General features: G+C 45.3%; 1 protein-coding gene across 2 annotated transcripts in view; it reads right to left on the bottom strand.

Annotated features, from left to right (window-relative positions):
• MARS1 (methionyl-tRNA synthetase 1) overlaps positions 1-16,775 on the bottom strand; it is a 413,330-nt gene that overhangs the window by 162,195 nt on the left and 234,360 nt on the right. For both annotated transcript variants that reach the window (XM_069653588.1, XM_069653589.1), the window contains exon 15: positions 16,258-16,471. In XM_069653588.1, the coding sequence (XP_069509689.1) occupies positions 16,258-16,471 (214 nt within the window). The remainder of the gene's footprint in view (positions 1-16,257; positions 16,472-16,775) is intronic.

The raw sequence follows: 16,775 nt of genomic DNA, 5'->3' as shown, positions 1-16,775 counted from the left end.
AAGCGCATACCTTGTGTGTAACGCGGCAGCTCAGACAGTCTGGACGCTGCTCAGCATCGCCAGGTAGAGGCGTTGCCATGGGAATAGATGTAAATATACCCACGTGACTGCATCGCACCTCGAGAGTGGCGCGATGCAGCAAATTGAAGTGTAGCTCTGCAAGTGAGGTCATGTGCTCAGTGTGGAGTAAAAAAAGGAATTATGTGACCAAAGCGTGGTCATAAAGGAATAGAGGTAATTACAGAAAAAAATAAAATAGAAAAATCATAGACATGAAAGAAATATTAAGCGTATCAGTCCCATTAAAAAAAAATTAAAAAATGGTCATGAGTTTGGTGATAAATAGAAAAAGAAATACTGTAAGCAAAGCACCGTCATTGAGGAATACTAAGGGTTATCGCAGGCAAAAAATAAAAATTGAAAGAGATACTATGCACATCAAACTAATTAAATATTGCAAAGAATAAGTAAATTAAGGCACAATGTTATGTGTATTACAAACATCAATGCTATTCAAAATACATATTGTTACATCCTTAAATAATTCCAAAACAATTAAAAAAAATTTGAAACCCTGTCGCGGGTGGTGGCACTCATTTGAATGCCACCTTGGCTCCCAGACTAAAAAGTCCGGGAGTTGCGACAAGGGTAATCGGATACCAGTTCAAATACCATACAACATATGGGATTGTTTATAGGTGAAACATGGTACACAGGTATGTTGAATCCACTGCTGAACAGCAATGGAATATTGCAAAACTACAGAAATGCAATTTTAGTGGTGGCGCACATACAATGCCACCTCATCAGTAATTCTCTCATAACCAAATAGCTTGCTATACGCAAAACCAAATAAACCAGAAACATAACAACCCAATGTTGGATGGTCCAACAGCACAGCACAACATTGTTCGATACTAAAATCGAACTATATAAGTTCATAAGAAAACTCAAACAAAGTGTTTTTTTGAAGAAATTGAAATCCAAGAGAGTACATCGAAGGCTCCTGATTTCCAAGAATTTAGGGCCAAGAGCGGTTTCATACAGCCCATCTCAGTACCATCCATTGATATTTTCCAAAAACTTGTGACCAGAGACCTTGAGCAGATCAGCTACAAAACCCCGCCTCATAAGAACCTTAAACCCATGAGATGAAAACAATCAAGGATCTTTACTGTGACAAGGATATAACAATACGACCAGCTGACAAAGGGGGTGTGCTAGTCATAATGGTACCGCAGACTACGATGCCGAATACACTAGGCAATTACAAGAGCAAACCATCTATGTACCCTTGGACCACGATCCCACCATGTCTATCAAACAAAACCTCAAAACACTACTCGACAGGGCAATGGAACTTGACTGGATAAATGAACATACTCGCAAATTCTTGAACAATAATCACCCGAGAATTCTAAATTTTTATACATTACCTAAAATCCATAAAGATGCGACCAAACCACCAGGGAGACCTATAGTCACAGGCATGGACAGTATCAATCAACCACTGGGAGTGTACATTGACTTCTTTCTCCAACCACTTATCCAGAACACTTCTACTTATATCAGAGATACCACCCACTTCCTACAGAAGCTCAACACCATCACTTTCCAACCAGATCACCTGTTGTTCACTATTGATGTCAGAAGCCTTTATACTTCCATACCCCACGATTTGGGCATTGAATCTGTAGAATGGTTATTATTGGAAACACCAGAGGTGCATGCACAAAAATAATTCATAATGGCTCTCCTCCAGTTAATTGCGGAGAATTCCTATTTCCAATATCACAACAAGTTCTTTCTTCAAATTTCCGGGACATCTATGGGTGACACCATGGAACCATCCTATGCGAACTGTTTTATGCACAAATTTGAAATGGATCATATAGTCAACAAACATGAATGGAGTCAGAATATACATTTATGGTCACGCTATATTGATGACATTTTCGGTATTTGGATGGGGACGGAGGCAACATTCAACCAATTTTCTGAATACTTGAACAACATTGACCAACGCATCCAGTTCACCAAAGAAATATCCAGAGACAAAATCACGTTTCTAGATGTAGAAATAATGAAGAGCGAGACAGGCTACAGCACCACGCTGTTCCGGAAACCCACGGATCGCAATAATCTACTAAATCGGTTAAGTTTTCACCAACCCAGCTTACTTAGAAACTTGCCGTATAGTCAACTGCTGCGTGTCAAGAAGATTGCGAGTGATCCCGAAGATTGCTTAGCTCAACAATCTATAATGAAATGAAAGATACAAAAAAAACAGAACTCGATTTAGCATCCCAGAGAGTGGATGCCCTTGATCGCAATACCTTGTTATCTAACACTGCCAAACCTCAAAGAGAACTCAAATCTCCTGTATACGTCTCTAGGTTCTCGATCCAAAGCAACAAGATTAAAAATTCCATCAAGAAGCATTGGAACGTTTTTAAAAATGATTTAAGAGTACAGAATTTGTTTGACCAACTACCAGTGTTCGCATACCAGAGGAACAGGAACTTGCGTGACGAACTGGTTCGTACACAACCCCCTAGGAAGGAATCGATCACCCAACGCACTGGGACATATCCCTGCTTGCATTGTGCTAACTATAATATGGTAATCAAGGGATTACCATATTGTATACCATCCACGCATATGCTGGAAAATTTTCCTCAAAACATTTGGAACTTGCGATAGTGCGAACATTATATATGGCATCAAGTGCCCTGCCCCAGTGGAAAATATTATGTAGGCCAATCCACAAAAGCAGCAAAAGTACGCTGGAACGAACACCGGTCCTGCATCCGTAATTCAAGGACAAAGGCCATAATTTGACCCAAATTAGGTTCCTCATTCTGGAAGTGCTGAACAAAGTCAATCCACACGAAGACTTGGGTCTGCGACTCAACAGAAGAGAAACATTTTGGATCGACAAATTGGGGAGTCTTTATCCTAACGGGCTCAACGAAGAAATGAACTATCGCCGTTATATTTAGTACCAGTTAGACTCCACATATGGACCCCATTTGGGGTACTTTATTATAATGAGATATTGCTTGGTACTCATACCTTCGAGGACTTCTGCATTCCTTTCACATTACTAAGGCTGCTGACCTTTAGATACTAGACGGGACCATCCAACATTGGGTTATGTTTCTGGTTTATTTGTTTTTGCACATAGCAAGCTATTTGGCTATGAGAGAATTACAGATGAGGTGGCATTGTATGTGCACCACCACTAAAATTGCATTTCTGTAGTTTTGCAATATTCCATTGCTGTTCAGCGGTGGATTCAACATACCCGTGTACCATGTTTCACCTACAAACAATCCCATATGAATGCCACCTTGGGTCCCATAGGCTGGGACCCAAGGTGGCCTTCAAATGAGTGCCACCACACGCGACAGGGTTTCACATTTTTTTGAATTGTTTTGGAATTATTTAAGGATGTAACAATATGTATTTTGAATAGCATTGATGTTTGTAATACACATAACATTGTGCCTTAATTTACTTAGTCTTTGCAACATTTGATTAGTTTCATGTGCATAGTATCTTTTAATTAACATTTTTTGCCTGCAATAACCCTTAGTATTCCTCAGTGACGGTGCTTTGCTTACAGTATTTCTTTTTCTATTTATCACCGAACTCATGACCATTTTTTCAATTTTTTTTTTATGGGACCGATACGCTTAGTATTTCTTCCATGTCTATGATTTTTCTATTTTATTTTTTTCCGTAATTACCTCTATTATTCCTTTATGACCGCGCTTTGGTCACATAATTCCTTTTTTACTCAACACTGAGCCCATGATCTCGCTTGCAGAGGTACACTTCAATTTGCCGCATCGCACCACTCTCGAGGCGCGATGCAGTCACATGGGTATATTTACATCTATTCCCATGGCAACGTCTCTACCCGGCGATGCTGAGCAGTGTCCAGATGACTGTCGGAGCTGCTGCGTTACACACAAGGTATGCGCTTATCCTGTCCCCTTCACGCTTTTATCTAGTACACTTACTAGGTGCTCTGACACATGCTTTTAATCTTTAGATTGCCACTGGATCTCTGTCTACTGTGGACCGCGTGTGCTCCCGGCACACACGGCAGCAATCCATACAGTTCCTTTTTAACCTCGTGGCTACACCCTACTCAAGAGGTATTCTGTCCCCATTGGGACTGCGTTACGTACCTTGTATGTAATTTTTCCATTACTCCTTTGTGCTGATATTAATTATTTTCCTATTATGTTTTCTTTTACTATGCATTTCAATGCTATTTGAACTCACCCATTTGACGGTATGTGCTTTTTATTTTCATTTCTTTTATGATTATCTCTACTTATGTTTTGACATTGTTTGTATTGTTGAAATTTTGATATGCGAATTGTGATTTGCAAACCAATCTTGTATAGACTTGCCCTGACGAAGGGGTACATTTCTCCAAAATGCATTGGCGCTTTAAGTCTACACTTACCTTGAGATGTGTTAGCCGCATCCTCACCAAGACTGTATTAGTGTTGGACCTCTGAAACTTTTTGTTGATAAAACATTACTTACCTTATCAAACTCGGATCTACTTTGAGAATTATTCTGAAATTATACATAAGTTGCATATGCATACATAGAAAGAATACTTTGTTTTAAAAGACACAACCCAGGTTGGGTACAACGGAGAGCGGCTGTGTGACTAAGTTTGTTACTTAGTCTCCTGCTTCACTTGGAAACGAATACTACACACACAACCTGGCCACCACCCATACTACAAATGGCTGCCCATTTGGCAGTTCCCGGGCCTCAGCCCCACACACGACAAACTCCTAATGAAACACTGGTATGACTTGGGATACCAAGCCCTGACTGACTTATACCCTGAAGGGAAGTTTATCACCCCGCAGACATGGCGCCCAGGTCACTCTGGCTCTGCGCTGGAACTATTACAATACTTCAGGTTGAGAGCAGTGGTCCGTGCCTGGTGGCTCTCATACCCCGACGAACCCCCAGATTCGCCTGAGATCCACTATATAACCAACTCGGCTGGGGCCAGAGGGATAATATCCTCGCTCTACAAAATGCTGATGGCCAACCCTAAAGATGTGCCACAGACGGCACGCAACATGTGGAGCGGTGAGCTAGGCCTGCCCATCACTGATATAATGTGGAGGAAAACGTGCATACACACCCGCACCACTTCCTTAAACGCCAGATATAGATGTATACAATACAAGCTCCTGAACCGATTATATTACACACAGCACAGACTGTATAGATTCGGAAACAGCCAGGCTCACACTTGTCCCAGATGCAAATCTACAGATGCGGATCACATACATATGTTTTGGACTTGCGGCGCCCTAGGCCCGTACTGGAAAGCCATAACAGACGCTCTCTCTGAAATAACAGCGTCCCATATCCCTCCTGAGCCATTAGCTGTACTGTTTGGCCTATGGGATGAGCCCGAATTGAGAAAAGTGTCCAGGTTTTTGAATGTGGCCACAAAATGCATATTACAATGTTGGAAGCGCCGCACCCCACTTCTTTCGAGATGTGGCCGAGGGCCCTCACCTGGACTCAAACGTTTGAGGAGGATTACATCAATACCCTCCCGCTGCCCTCTCGCCCCAAGAATGTATGGACTGAATTTTGTAGCTATCTGAACAGCAAGGATGACCTAGAACTACTGTCATCCCCCCTCCTGAGGAAGTAAACTAGACCATTACTGTGACTCACTGAACTGTAAAAACTGAAAGTCTACCTACATTTGTATTCCCCATATACCATATAACCATTCATGTAACTGCATCTGTGTATATCTTGTGCACTGTGTTGATTGTCTGCTCTCTCATCATGCCAATAAAGAAAAGTAAAAAAAAATAAAAGTTAGTTGAGGGCCCTTCGGCTTCACAGAAGGCACCATCCTAGGGGGATTCCAGCAGTGGGCCTGGGTGAACTGGATGGGTGCCCTCCCCAGAATAGCAGCACCCCAAGGATACACAAGAAACACTCATGCTTAAGGTAAGTAAATACCTAAGCCAGCAAAGCACCTTATCAGTGAAGAGGCGTTTCAGCAGGAAGACTTCAGGTGCTGTAGCCAGGCACCAGTCGTTTAATTCCTCTACCAAGAAGATTAACGACAAGACTTTTGAAGGACTTTTGCAGATCACAGGGAAGGCTCTAAACAAGATGTTCTTCACATGGACTACTCAGCATAGAAGAGGAGGACACCAAAGGAGTGAGTTCAGGAACGGCAGCCAAAAACCCAGGCACTGCCTTTTTAGGAGGACAGAAGACCGGACCCTGGATGAGCTTTTTCAGCAGAGATCGATGCGGAAGGCTTCAGGCAAAGGTTTCTTTGTGACTGGACATGGCTCTGTGGATTTACACCTTTTTAGGAGCACAGAAGAGGAGACCCTCGCCGGTCAGATTCTCGTCAGTTGCAGGGTCCAGCACTCGGGTGAGGGGACTTTTCAGACTTGAATTGTGCCTCTAAAGATCCAGCAGGATGCCCACGAAGTTTCTGCGAGATTTGGAAGCCTGTGCACAGCCAGATGACTCGAGGTCCCAGGGTATTGAGGTATTGCAGCCCCACAAAGTCACAGCACAACTTGGGATGGCTCAAAATGCAGGTCTTCCTGAGTCTATTGGGTCTCACCAGGCTCTGAGTCAGCCGTTTCGGGATCCCCAGGTCAATTCAAAGGAAGGGCTACAGCAGGCTCTCCGGTCGCTGGAAATCGTCTCAGCTGCGCTATCTTCATCTTCGGTTTTGGTTCCAGTGGTCGACTACCTCTACAGCTCCCAGGACCAAACTTTTATACAGGAACCCAGCCAATCAAACAGCCATGCAACATTCAAACTTTGGGTGGTTGGCAGTCCTTTCAGGACAGCCAGCCTTCCAGTTTCAACTGGATTCTCACATTCGGGCCAGAAGACAAAGGACTGCTCCCACATTTCCTGCCTTCACAGACACTCTGGAGCCTAGGTGGGGAATCCACAGGATTCCTGCCAAAGATGAAGCTAAAACAAAGGAATTTCCCACCCTGGATGTCAGGAGAAGAAACAAAAAAGGACGAGAAATGTGAAAATGGCAAAAAAAAGAAGACCGGGCCATTTTGGTAAAATGGGCTCCCAAGGGTGCCTTTTACCGTGGATGTGCAAACAGTCTGAGGTAAAGGTGCACCGAATTAATAAAAAGGTTCACTGTCACAAGCCATTAAAGGTAATGTTGTCCTTGTGACATAAATGTTACATTTAAAATGAGAAAGGGGATACTCTGTATCTCCCCAGGACTCCACATAAGGTGGTGCGTGCTGGTCTCACCTAATAAAATGTAAAAGGGATCCAAAGATACCGTCTACCCTGGGAATCTGTAGTTCCCACAAGATTAGAGAGGGAAAGTTAAAAAGGGAGCCCCTAAGGCAACCCAGCAACAATAGGCACTTATTGGCAAAATGTTTTCAAGGAGGATAACTTTTAAAATACATTATGAAGAGTCTTAAAAATGACATCCATAAAAAGAGTAAAATATTCTGTAAGTAGGGAAAAAGGGTCCCACTCAAAGCGGTATAAGGAAAAATAATCCATCAGTCCAGCAAAATGTTTGTGGGGTTGACACAGGTCAGGAAGATTTATCATTACTATGAAAATCACCGAACCAAGTGAACCAAAAATGTTTATTCAATGTGGGCATTGCTTAAATTGTCCAAAATTCAAGGCCTAATTTATTTTTCAAGGTACAGTGAATGGGCAAGTGTTTGACAACTTGAATTACTTAAATTGCCAACTTGTTAAGTGGCAGTGGCTTTTTTCAAACATATTTAACATCTCTTAAAGCACACAAAACTTGCATTTTTAAAGGGACAGCACGCTACATAGATGAAATGTTTTTTTTCAAGATGATTTTATTTCATTTTTGGTAGATATGATACAGTATGACCCTTGAAATGGAACATGGTATTGGATGAGTGAAACTGCAATGTCATTTCTTTTTTTCTTTAAACCCTTAAGTACGTTCACAGTGCGGAGGACGAGGTAATTAGTCTTCAGCACGACTCACCTCTGGGGGGCGGATGTGAAAGGGAAGACTTCCCCTGCCTGGAGGTCAGGGTGCAGTCGTGATAATGTCAGCGCATTTCTTGCCCGATTTCCTTGAGTGAGGGAATCGATCGAAAGGGGAGAGTCTCCAATTTCCAAAGAGCCCTCACATGAAGAAAATTACTGGTCGAGGATCATTTGATCCTCGACCAGCAATGACCACTAGGACATTGATTTTGGGGGTTCCCCCCACCAAAATAAAAGCAATGGCACAATATTTTGCCTTCTTTTGGGGTAGATGGGTGCCGTTTTGCACCCATTTGCCCCCAAGAAAGGCAAAAAAATAGATTTTGCCAAAAAGGCACACATGGGGGCATTAGGGGGCTGGCCCTGTGCCTGTGGGCCAGCCCCCAGAAATCCCCCAAAAGAGGGGCAGATTCTTGCTGCTTCCCTGGTGGGGGGTGAAATTGATTATCCAACCACATTTTGCCACCCCCAGGAAGGAGCAAGGACCACTAGGCCACCAGGGATAAGTTCTTGGGGGGTGGAGGGTGTAGGCCAATCCGCCTCCCACCCCACCCCAGAAAATGCAAACCAGAAGGCATAATGTTGTTTTGCCTTCTATAGGTGCAAATCAGTGCAGTTCTCTCCCCCATTTGCCCCCAAGGAAGGCAAAACATAGGGCAATTTTGCCAGATGCACACTTGGGGGCATCAGGGGGCTGGCCCTATGACTGTAGACCTAGACCCCGCAAGAATGCCCCCATGGAGGGGCAGGTACTTTCTGCTTCCCTGGGAGGAGCAACACTGAGGGTCTGGGTCCCGTTTTGCCAACCCTGGGAAGCAGTCAGGAGCTCTAAGCCACCAGGGAAGATTTTAGGGTTGGAGGGCTGTTTCACCCATTAACTGTCGCAGTACCCCCGGCCGTCCTTGATCTCTAGCCGGGCCACGTTACAGCTTTTCCCTCCGGGGAGGGATGGGGACCATGCAGGGGCTCCCTGGAATTGCTGCTGGGCTGTGGGGAATGTTACCCAACATGTGAGGCAGCATCCCTGGCCGTCCTAGAGCTCTGGCTGGGTTCCGTTACTGGCTCCCTGGGACCACCGCTGGACTTTGGGACCGTCAACCCACATGGGAGACAGGCACCCAAGGTTAGTGGCAGTACCCCGAACGTCCTGGAGCTCTTGCCCTGCCCAGTTACTGCTTTTCCCTGTGGGTAGGGATGGGAACCCTGCCGGGAAGTCACACGACGGCCGCTGAGCTGGGCGGCGGTCGATCAACGTGCGGGGCTGACGCCCAACTCCAGGGGCAGCACTCTCGGCTGTCCTAGAGCACCGGCTGGGCTGCGTTACAGCTTTCTTCTCCGGGGAGGGATGTGGACCCTACCGGGGCTTCCTGCGACCACCGCTGAGCTGAGGGTGGTCGACCCATGTGTGAGGCAGACGCCCAAGGTCAGCACCCCCGGTCGTCCTACAGCTCTGGCTGGGCTGCATTACAGCTTTTTCCTGCGGGAAGGGATGAGACCTTGGGAAGGCCACTGGGCCTGGGGACAGGTGCCCAAAGCCGGGGGCAGTACCTTTGGCTGTCCTGGAGCTATGGCCATGCCGCATTACAGCTTTTCCCTCCAGGGAGGAACGGGGACCCTGCCAGGTTGTCCTGCCGGGCTCCCTGGACTGCTGCTTGACTTGGGGACGGTCGACCCACATGGGAGACAGGCGGCCAGGGACATCACCCCGAGCCGCCCTAGAGCTCTGGCTGGGCTGCATTACAGCTTTTCCCTCCAGGGAGGGATGGGGAACCTGCCGTGGCTCCATGGGACCGCCGCTGGACTTGTGGAAGGTCAACCCACATTGGCGACAGGCACCGGAGGCAGCACCCATGGCCATCCTGGAGCTCTGGCTGGCTCTGGCATTATAGCTTTTAACTCTGGGGAGGGATCATGACACTGCCGTGGCTCCCTGGTACCACGTCCCGACTTGTGGCCGGTCGACCATACTGCGGTATAATGTTTCCCTGCGGGGAGCAATGGTGACCCTGTCAGGGCTCCCTGGGACTGTCGCTGGACTTTGGGACGGTCAACCGTTTTTCTTTTCCGCCCAGATAAGCGCACCCACGCATGTGATGCAACGTTTACGTCGGGACACCTGTGGGAAAGTAGGACATGTGTTGTCGTTGGTGTGTTTCGGTGGTTTCCTGGTGGCAAATGTCTGAAAATTGTGTTTATCCTTGTAACAGCCAGACTGCATCAGAGGCCATGGGACGCCATGTGAACACCAAATACCCGGAAACAACGGAGGGGCCCGCGGGAAGCAGTGAGGTGGACACCGGAAAAACAAAACTCGAACCTGAACGTACAAGCCGAAAGGAGGAGGAGGAAGACACTGAAGGAAGCAGTCAATTGTGGTCAGGGGCAAACCTGGATGCCATCCGCGAATTGTGTTGCCTGAATGCAGATAGTGGAACCCTTAACGTACGGCCGGTAGCGGGGTTGAGAAATGGCGAGGAACCTACGGGCAAGGAACGCGGAAACCACAACACAGTCGCCCAGACGGAACAAGGGTCTGCCGGCGTGTGCCGCAGTACGAACGATCAACGTGGAGAGGTTGTTGGGCCAAGACGGCACAAAAGGGGAATGGAACAAAGGGAAGCAAAAGAACCGTATAACCTCACACTCGTAAAACAGAGAAAAGAGACCAAGAAGAAGGATATTAGAAGGTCTTTATCCTTACCAAAGCTAGGGACCTCTGACTGTATAAACCCCAATCTTCACCTCGTGGCACATGGCGGAGAGACATCATGGCGACTGGGAGCACGGAAGGAAGGGGGCGGGGCTTGGGAGGGTTTTTATATCCTCGGACAGAAGGAGAGTCCTGATTGGGCCAAGAGTGGTCGGCCCCTATATAAAGCAAAGAGACTGATGGGGAGTTCTTATTTCAGAATCATTTTGGAAGCAAGGAGTCCACAAGTCCATATCAGTGGTCTTACGAAGACTAAACGGAGATTTCAGCCTTACACTCGCAGAAACCCCATCAGAATCATCTCGGCTGGAAATAGAACTGATACTTGAATTAATGTTTTTTTCCTTTTCATTTCTTAAAAATTAATCAATAAAGATTGATTTTGGTTAAACTTATCTACCTAGTCCGAGTGGTCCGTCACAATTCTACATTCTGGACTTTGCCGGGCCTTGTGGGTAATAAAATCTAGGGCAATTTGCGCAAGTCAGTCTTTGGATTCCCATGGGTGTCTTCTTTTCAGAAATGCATAGGGCTCCCCATATTCCTTGGTGGCCGAGACACCCTACGCCCAAATCTGTGGGTTGTCCACAAAGCCAAATCCAGTCTTCCCCCAGGGTGTTTGATGTACCAGTGATTTAACCTTTTCCCTTTGCGCCCCGGTCAGTGCACCCACACGTGAGGTACCATTTATATCGGGACACCTGTGGGAGGTAGGACATTTGTTGTTTTCTCTTGGTTTTGATAATGTTTTCATACATTTCCTACTGCACTTTGTTACACAACCATTTAATTTCCCAAATGCAACTATACATTCAGTCACTGCTTTAGGCACTGTACGCTTTTGTAACCTGCGCAAGTCATCTATCCTTCAAAAAGGTCTGCCTGTGCTCTATCAAAAAACGCATGCTTGCCATTCCTCACCACATTAGTTTTCCTTATGTTCAAATGCTAAGTATGTCTGTTTAGGCAGTCAGCATAAAATCCTGTGTAACATTGCTCTGTTTTTGGCTCGTGGTATTGCTTGTTTTGTGAAACATTATGAAAAATGTGTGATTTTGTAACTAGAAGAGTCAGGGGAATGTAGCAATATTCACAGAAGCCATTACCTGACAAGTGCAAACATGTCCAGCACATACTTTTTTTTTCCTGTCATTTTTCCAATCTTTCCCAAACTACAGGAATTTTAGGAGCATAGTTGTTGCATGACTTGAGCAAATGACCCCTTCCTGAACTTGAAATGTTGTCAAAAATGTATGCCTTTCTGTGTTAACATTTAGCTTTTCTACCCTCCTCTTTTATTCCGTCCAAGCTGTTAAAAAGGGAAAAATCACGCAAATCTCACAAAACTGATGGTAACCTTATGGAAAATAAGTTTCTTTGTTTCCACTCAACCGGTTCCTGAAAGGTTAGAAAATGGCGAATTCAGAACTGCAGACCATTTGTTCAAAGCTTTTACAGAGTACAAGAAAAAACAACAGGCTTCTTTGTACATCATTGTATTGGCATTTTCTGAAAAAAAATAAAAATGTGATCACTTTTTGGTTTCGCTCTCACACACCCCTACAGCAAACTTCTAATCCTTGGTGGCGTTATGACCACCTCCATGTAAGAAGCAAATATTGCAAATTTGGCTGGGATATCACTTTTAACAAAAAAAAAAAGTTACAAGGGATTGAATGCGACACACCGAAATGTCCAAAAAAGGGCTTAGCACTCGGAGCGAAAACCCTCAGCAGTTAAGCGGTTAAAAAGCCTCCCAAAATAAAACTCAATTACACTTACACAAACAGTGATGGTTACAACCCAAAGTATAACCTTATTTAGATTACAATAAGCAGTCAAGGTCAGTCAAACCTACAACACATTCAGTATGGCAGTCAGCTATTCTTGGGGAATATAACGAGGATATATATACTTTTATAAAACAATCAGTAATTCATAGGTAGCAGACTAACCTGGTCAGTCATGCAGTTAGAGAATCACTTAAACCCACTGTTAGAAGTATACATCTTGTAACAGATATTACTTTGTAGAAATCAGTTCAGAGCTAGTAAAGTAACTCATACTTTCTGGAGGGGCCTTAAGCTACTCAATGATAAGAACGAACACTCAACTATTTTAGAATTCACCAAGTAATTCAGGGAAAGCAAACCTCAATTACAGTTTAAGACGCAATGTATTTCAAGGTAAGTAATGGATCTTATGACTATTTTAGAAAGAGGGGGAAGAGATTCCCCTTCACCTAGGGACACGGAAACAGAATTATCAAGTCCAAAAAAGTTCTGGTTTAGACACAGGTCAGGAAGAGTGTTCACATTTATGAAAATGCGGTTCTGCATGGTGGCTGTGAGAGTGTAGAAGGAGACTAGCAAGGAGGGGTCATTTTGTGGGCTATAAACTTATTGTGAAACTCAAGAAAACCATGCTCTCCCTACTTCTAAAGGGCTTGCCCTGCCTCAACCTAGGAAAACGTTAGTGCGCTCTCAGAATGTCTGCCAAAATTCCTTCTTTCCAAACCCCCCACCTCCGCCCCAAGATGGTCCACCTTTCTGCAGTCACGCCACCACCAACTAAATTAGACGGGTCTGCTTCGGCTTGAGTGTTCCAGGTTTGAACTTTTCGGGTCTCGTTTGCATACTCCTGGCTTGTGCAGTGAGATCTCCTTAGTCCGTTCTTGCTTTCTACTTTATACTGTTCTCACTCCTCCCTGTTACAATATCTGGCTGGCTTTGCATATGATTATTCCACAGGCTTCTCAGGTTCTTCTTCATCCCAGTAGGTCTTACAGAGTCATGGCTTTACAATAACATTTGGTTCCTATATCAACGGTGGGTGAAAAGGGTGAGCATGTGGAAAGGGGGTTATGTGACAGGGCTTTAGGGGGGCTTTCCCCCAGGTTGATGTCCTTATCCCTATGAGGTCCTCCAGCACATTACCACCATCTAGAGGGACTATTGGGTACAGCCTCGCCTTTCTAGCCTCATAGGAAAGGGATCCCCTCTGGGAGAAGTGACGAGACCTGGTGAATCGTCACAAGGCCCGATGACAAGGCTAGTATCAATAGATGACCCTGTAGACAACAAGCAATAAGGAGCGTGCAAATCGGAAAACATAATGCCAAGGACTCCGCTCCTAGTTCCATTGAATGAAATGGGAGACATTTACAGGGCTGGCTGCTTTTGTGGAGATAAGTGTTTGACCACACAGATGTGGATTCTGCAACTGGCAACTCATGGGAAGGCCACAGGAAACCAAAAAGTTCCAGAGGTGGAAAGATGGACCCAGGCCCTCAGAAGAAGCTGCAGCCGAACAGGAGAGCCCCCCCCAGTAGAAGTCTATGGGGATTGTGGTAAAGACTTGCCTCCCATGAATCCCTACCCTGGACCAGAGGGACATCTCCGGACGAGTATCCTGAATAATTGCCCATCCCAGAACCCAAAAGGTAGGTACTCACATTGGTAGTTAGGTGAAAATGGCTCCAGCAACCCGAAAAACCCAGTGAGTGAACAGCTCTTTTCCACAGGTGCAGTTTGCAGAATTCAGTTGCCAGGACTTGTACTCTGGGCCAGCGAAGAACCCAGTGACACGAAGAAAGAGATTTCAGAAACATGATACCACCCAAGAATACAGCTCCAAGCAGCAGGGGTAAAGAAGGCAGGAACACAGCAGTCCAAGGTCTGCGATAATGGCTGGTGGCACCCTCAGACATCCGAAGCCGACATCTCAGATGGTTGAGGCTTCAACCACGTTCCAGGATTCTGCAGTGACCACGGCAAAAAACGGGTTGGCCACAGGCCAGCACTCCATCACTCGAGAGGGCCAGCGGCAAAGCGTCAGATGACCAAACATACTTGTTGGTCGGTAGGGTTGCCACTCAGCCTAGACCACCTCCACAGATAGTGAGTGGGAGAGCTCTGGCACCTACACTGGCCAAAACCAGTTTAGAGCAATATGAAGGCTGCTTACAGGGCTCACAAAGAGCCATGTGGTCAGAACGGCTATTCTAAAGCCATCTCATTTTCCTGAACAAAAGGGAGTCTGAAAACACAAAAGGGCCCAGAGCAGGATTTAATAGTACACATTGGTGCTTCAATGGCTACCAAAAAGATATGTTGGGCTACCCAATGTGTTAAAATGGCTTTCTCCCCAGATGAATGTTAATGTCAATAAGGTTTTGTAGCAGGCACTCTTGCCACTTGCATGGTCTCTTGGCGTTCTGGTGGATCTGCAATTGAGGAGGGTTGGGGGTTGTTAGTGGGATTGAGAGGGAGAAGAGCAAGAGAGCTTTGATGTGCTGTTGGCAGTTTCAGTTCTCAGCTTAGGTGCGTTTTTGGTTGGTAGCCGTCATGTGGTGTTGAGGTATGGTTGTGCATGGTTTGGTTTTATATTGGGTGTTGTGCAGTTTGTGGTGCGGAAGAGGTATTGTGTTAAATTCAGAGTTTGAGAGGGAGTATGCAAAATGGTGAGTTTTTAGTACGGCAAGTTAGGAGCAACACATTTCCTACCCCCCAACAATACAGTTAAGTGCAGCACATTACCCACCCCCAACAATTCAACAACCCCCTACAATGAAGCCAAAACTGAAGTACATCCACCACCAGTCTATTCCCTAAAACCAATGTACAGTGACTGAATGACCCAAGGGTACAAATGGGGCCCAGAAAGCAACTCTTGGGACTGGGGGCCTTATGGACGACCAACTGCATTACGTTAAGAAAAAAGGGGGCCGCAAAGGCAGGGGGACAATAGGAGAAGTCCCTCTTGGCCATCAAAAATAAGTTAGCGCTCCAGAAAAAAAAAGGGGATCAAAAAAGGTTGGAGGTGCCCTAAAAAGTACCCATAGAATCCCCACAAATAGGAGTTTGGTCTCAACCACTGGTATAGCATACACTGCTTTCTAGAGGTTTTACCAAATCGTGAAAATATGTAGAGCAACTATGTGTTTCTTTCGTAATTATTTCTTTGTAAGTTGTTCGCTCAGAAATTATGAAAAGCCTTACCAGGCTGTCCTTCCCCAACAGGTTCACTGGATGTCCCGTTTGTGCTTATTCGGTCTCCTCCCACCAAGGTGTACATACTTTATAATCTGCTCCCAAAAACAGAGACTATTAGGCGATAATTTCCAGTGTGGTGAATTAGGTTCTCCGTTCCCGATTCTCCCCCATTATTACTCATCACCATCACTACGTTTCTCAGCATAGAGAATGGACTGGTTATTGGCCAGGGGATGGATCAGAGCAAAAACTTAGAGGGACGCACATGAGCAACACCAGCTCAGCACTTTTTTCAAACTATCCACGTTATCTTTAAGGAGCAATGTCTGATTTCACCATGAAGTGGAACAACTTCCCATGTTTGGCAATGAGAGAAAGTATAATGCTTATGCGATATACAGTCACAAATAACTTCACATAAAATAATTAATGAGAATCAAAATGACAGACACGCCTAATTTACATTGGCAATAATGTTGCTGTTGATACCTGTTAACGAAGTTGCCCAGGTTGTTGAGGAGCTCTGAATTGTTCTTCAGCAATAAGTCATTCCAGGAGAAAGCGCTGTCCTGTCCTTCTGGCCGCAGGAAAAGCAAGTAGAACCTCCAGATGTCAGCAGGGATGCCAGTGTCTTTTGCCATGTCGCCAAAGACACCTACACCACGGCTCTTGGAAAACTTTCCATCCTCGTAATTCAAGTATTCTATCAGAAAGGAAGTGATGTTAAGAAGGAACAGAGAAGGCTAACCATCACATCTAGTACTGGTAGTCACAGAGGAAATTGTACAAGAATATACGTTTAGAACTCTGGTTTTCTTGAGCACACTGTTATACAGACTTGCACCTATATAACTGCAGGGAGTAGACACATTAGGAAAGAAAGTCCATAACTTCAAATAATAATTGGATATACAAATTCACTTTTTGCTTCTCGGAAGAAATGCTGCAACAACTAGGGGGATTTGCATAGTGACACAGCTGCTTATTGCTTAGAGGGACCAGGAGAG

Source organism: Ambystoma mexicanum, chromosome 3q (genome assembly GCF_040938575.1).
Source record: "Ambystoma mexicanum isolate Mex_15411 chromosome 3q, UKY_AmexF1_1, whole genome shotgun sequence".
In the NCBI taxonomy this organism is placed as follows: Eukaryota; Metazoa; Chordata; class Amphibia; order Caudata; family Ambystomatidae; genus Ambystoma; species Ambystoma mexicanum.
Note: the sequence above shows the minus strand (reverse complement) of the source record. Positions and strands in the feature narration are given on the sequence as shown.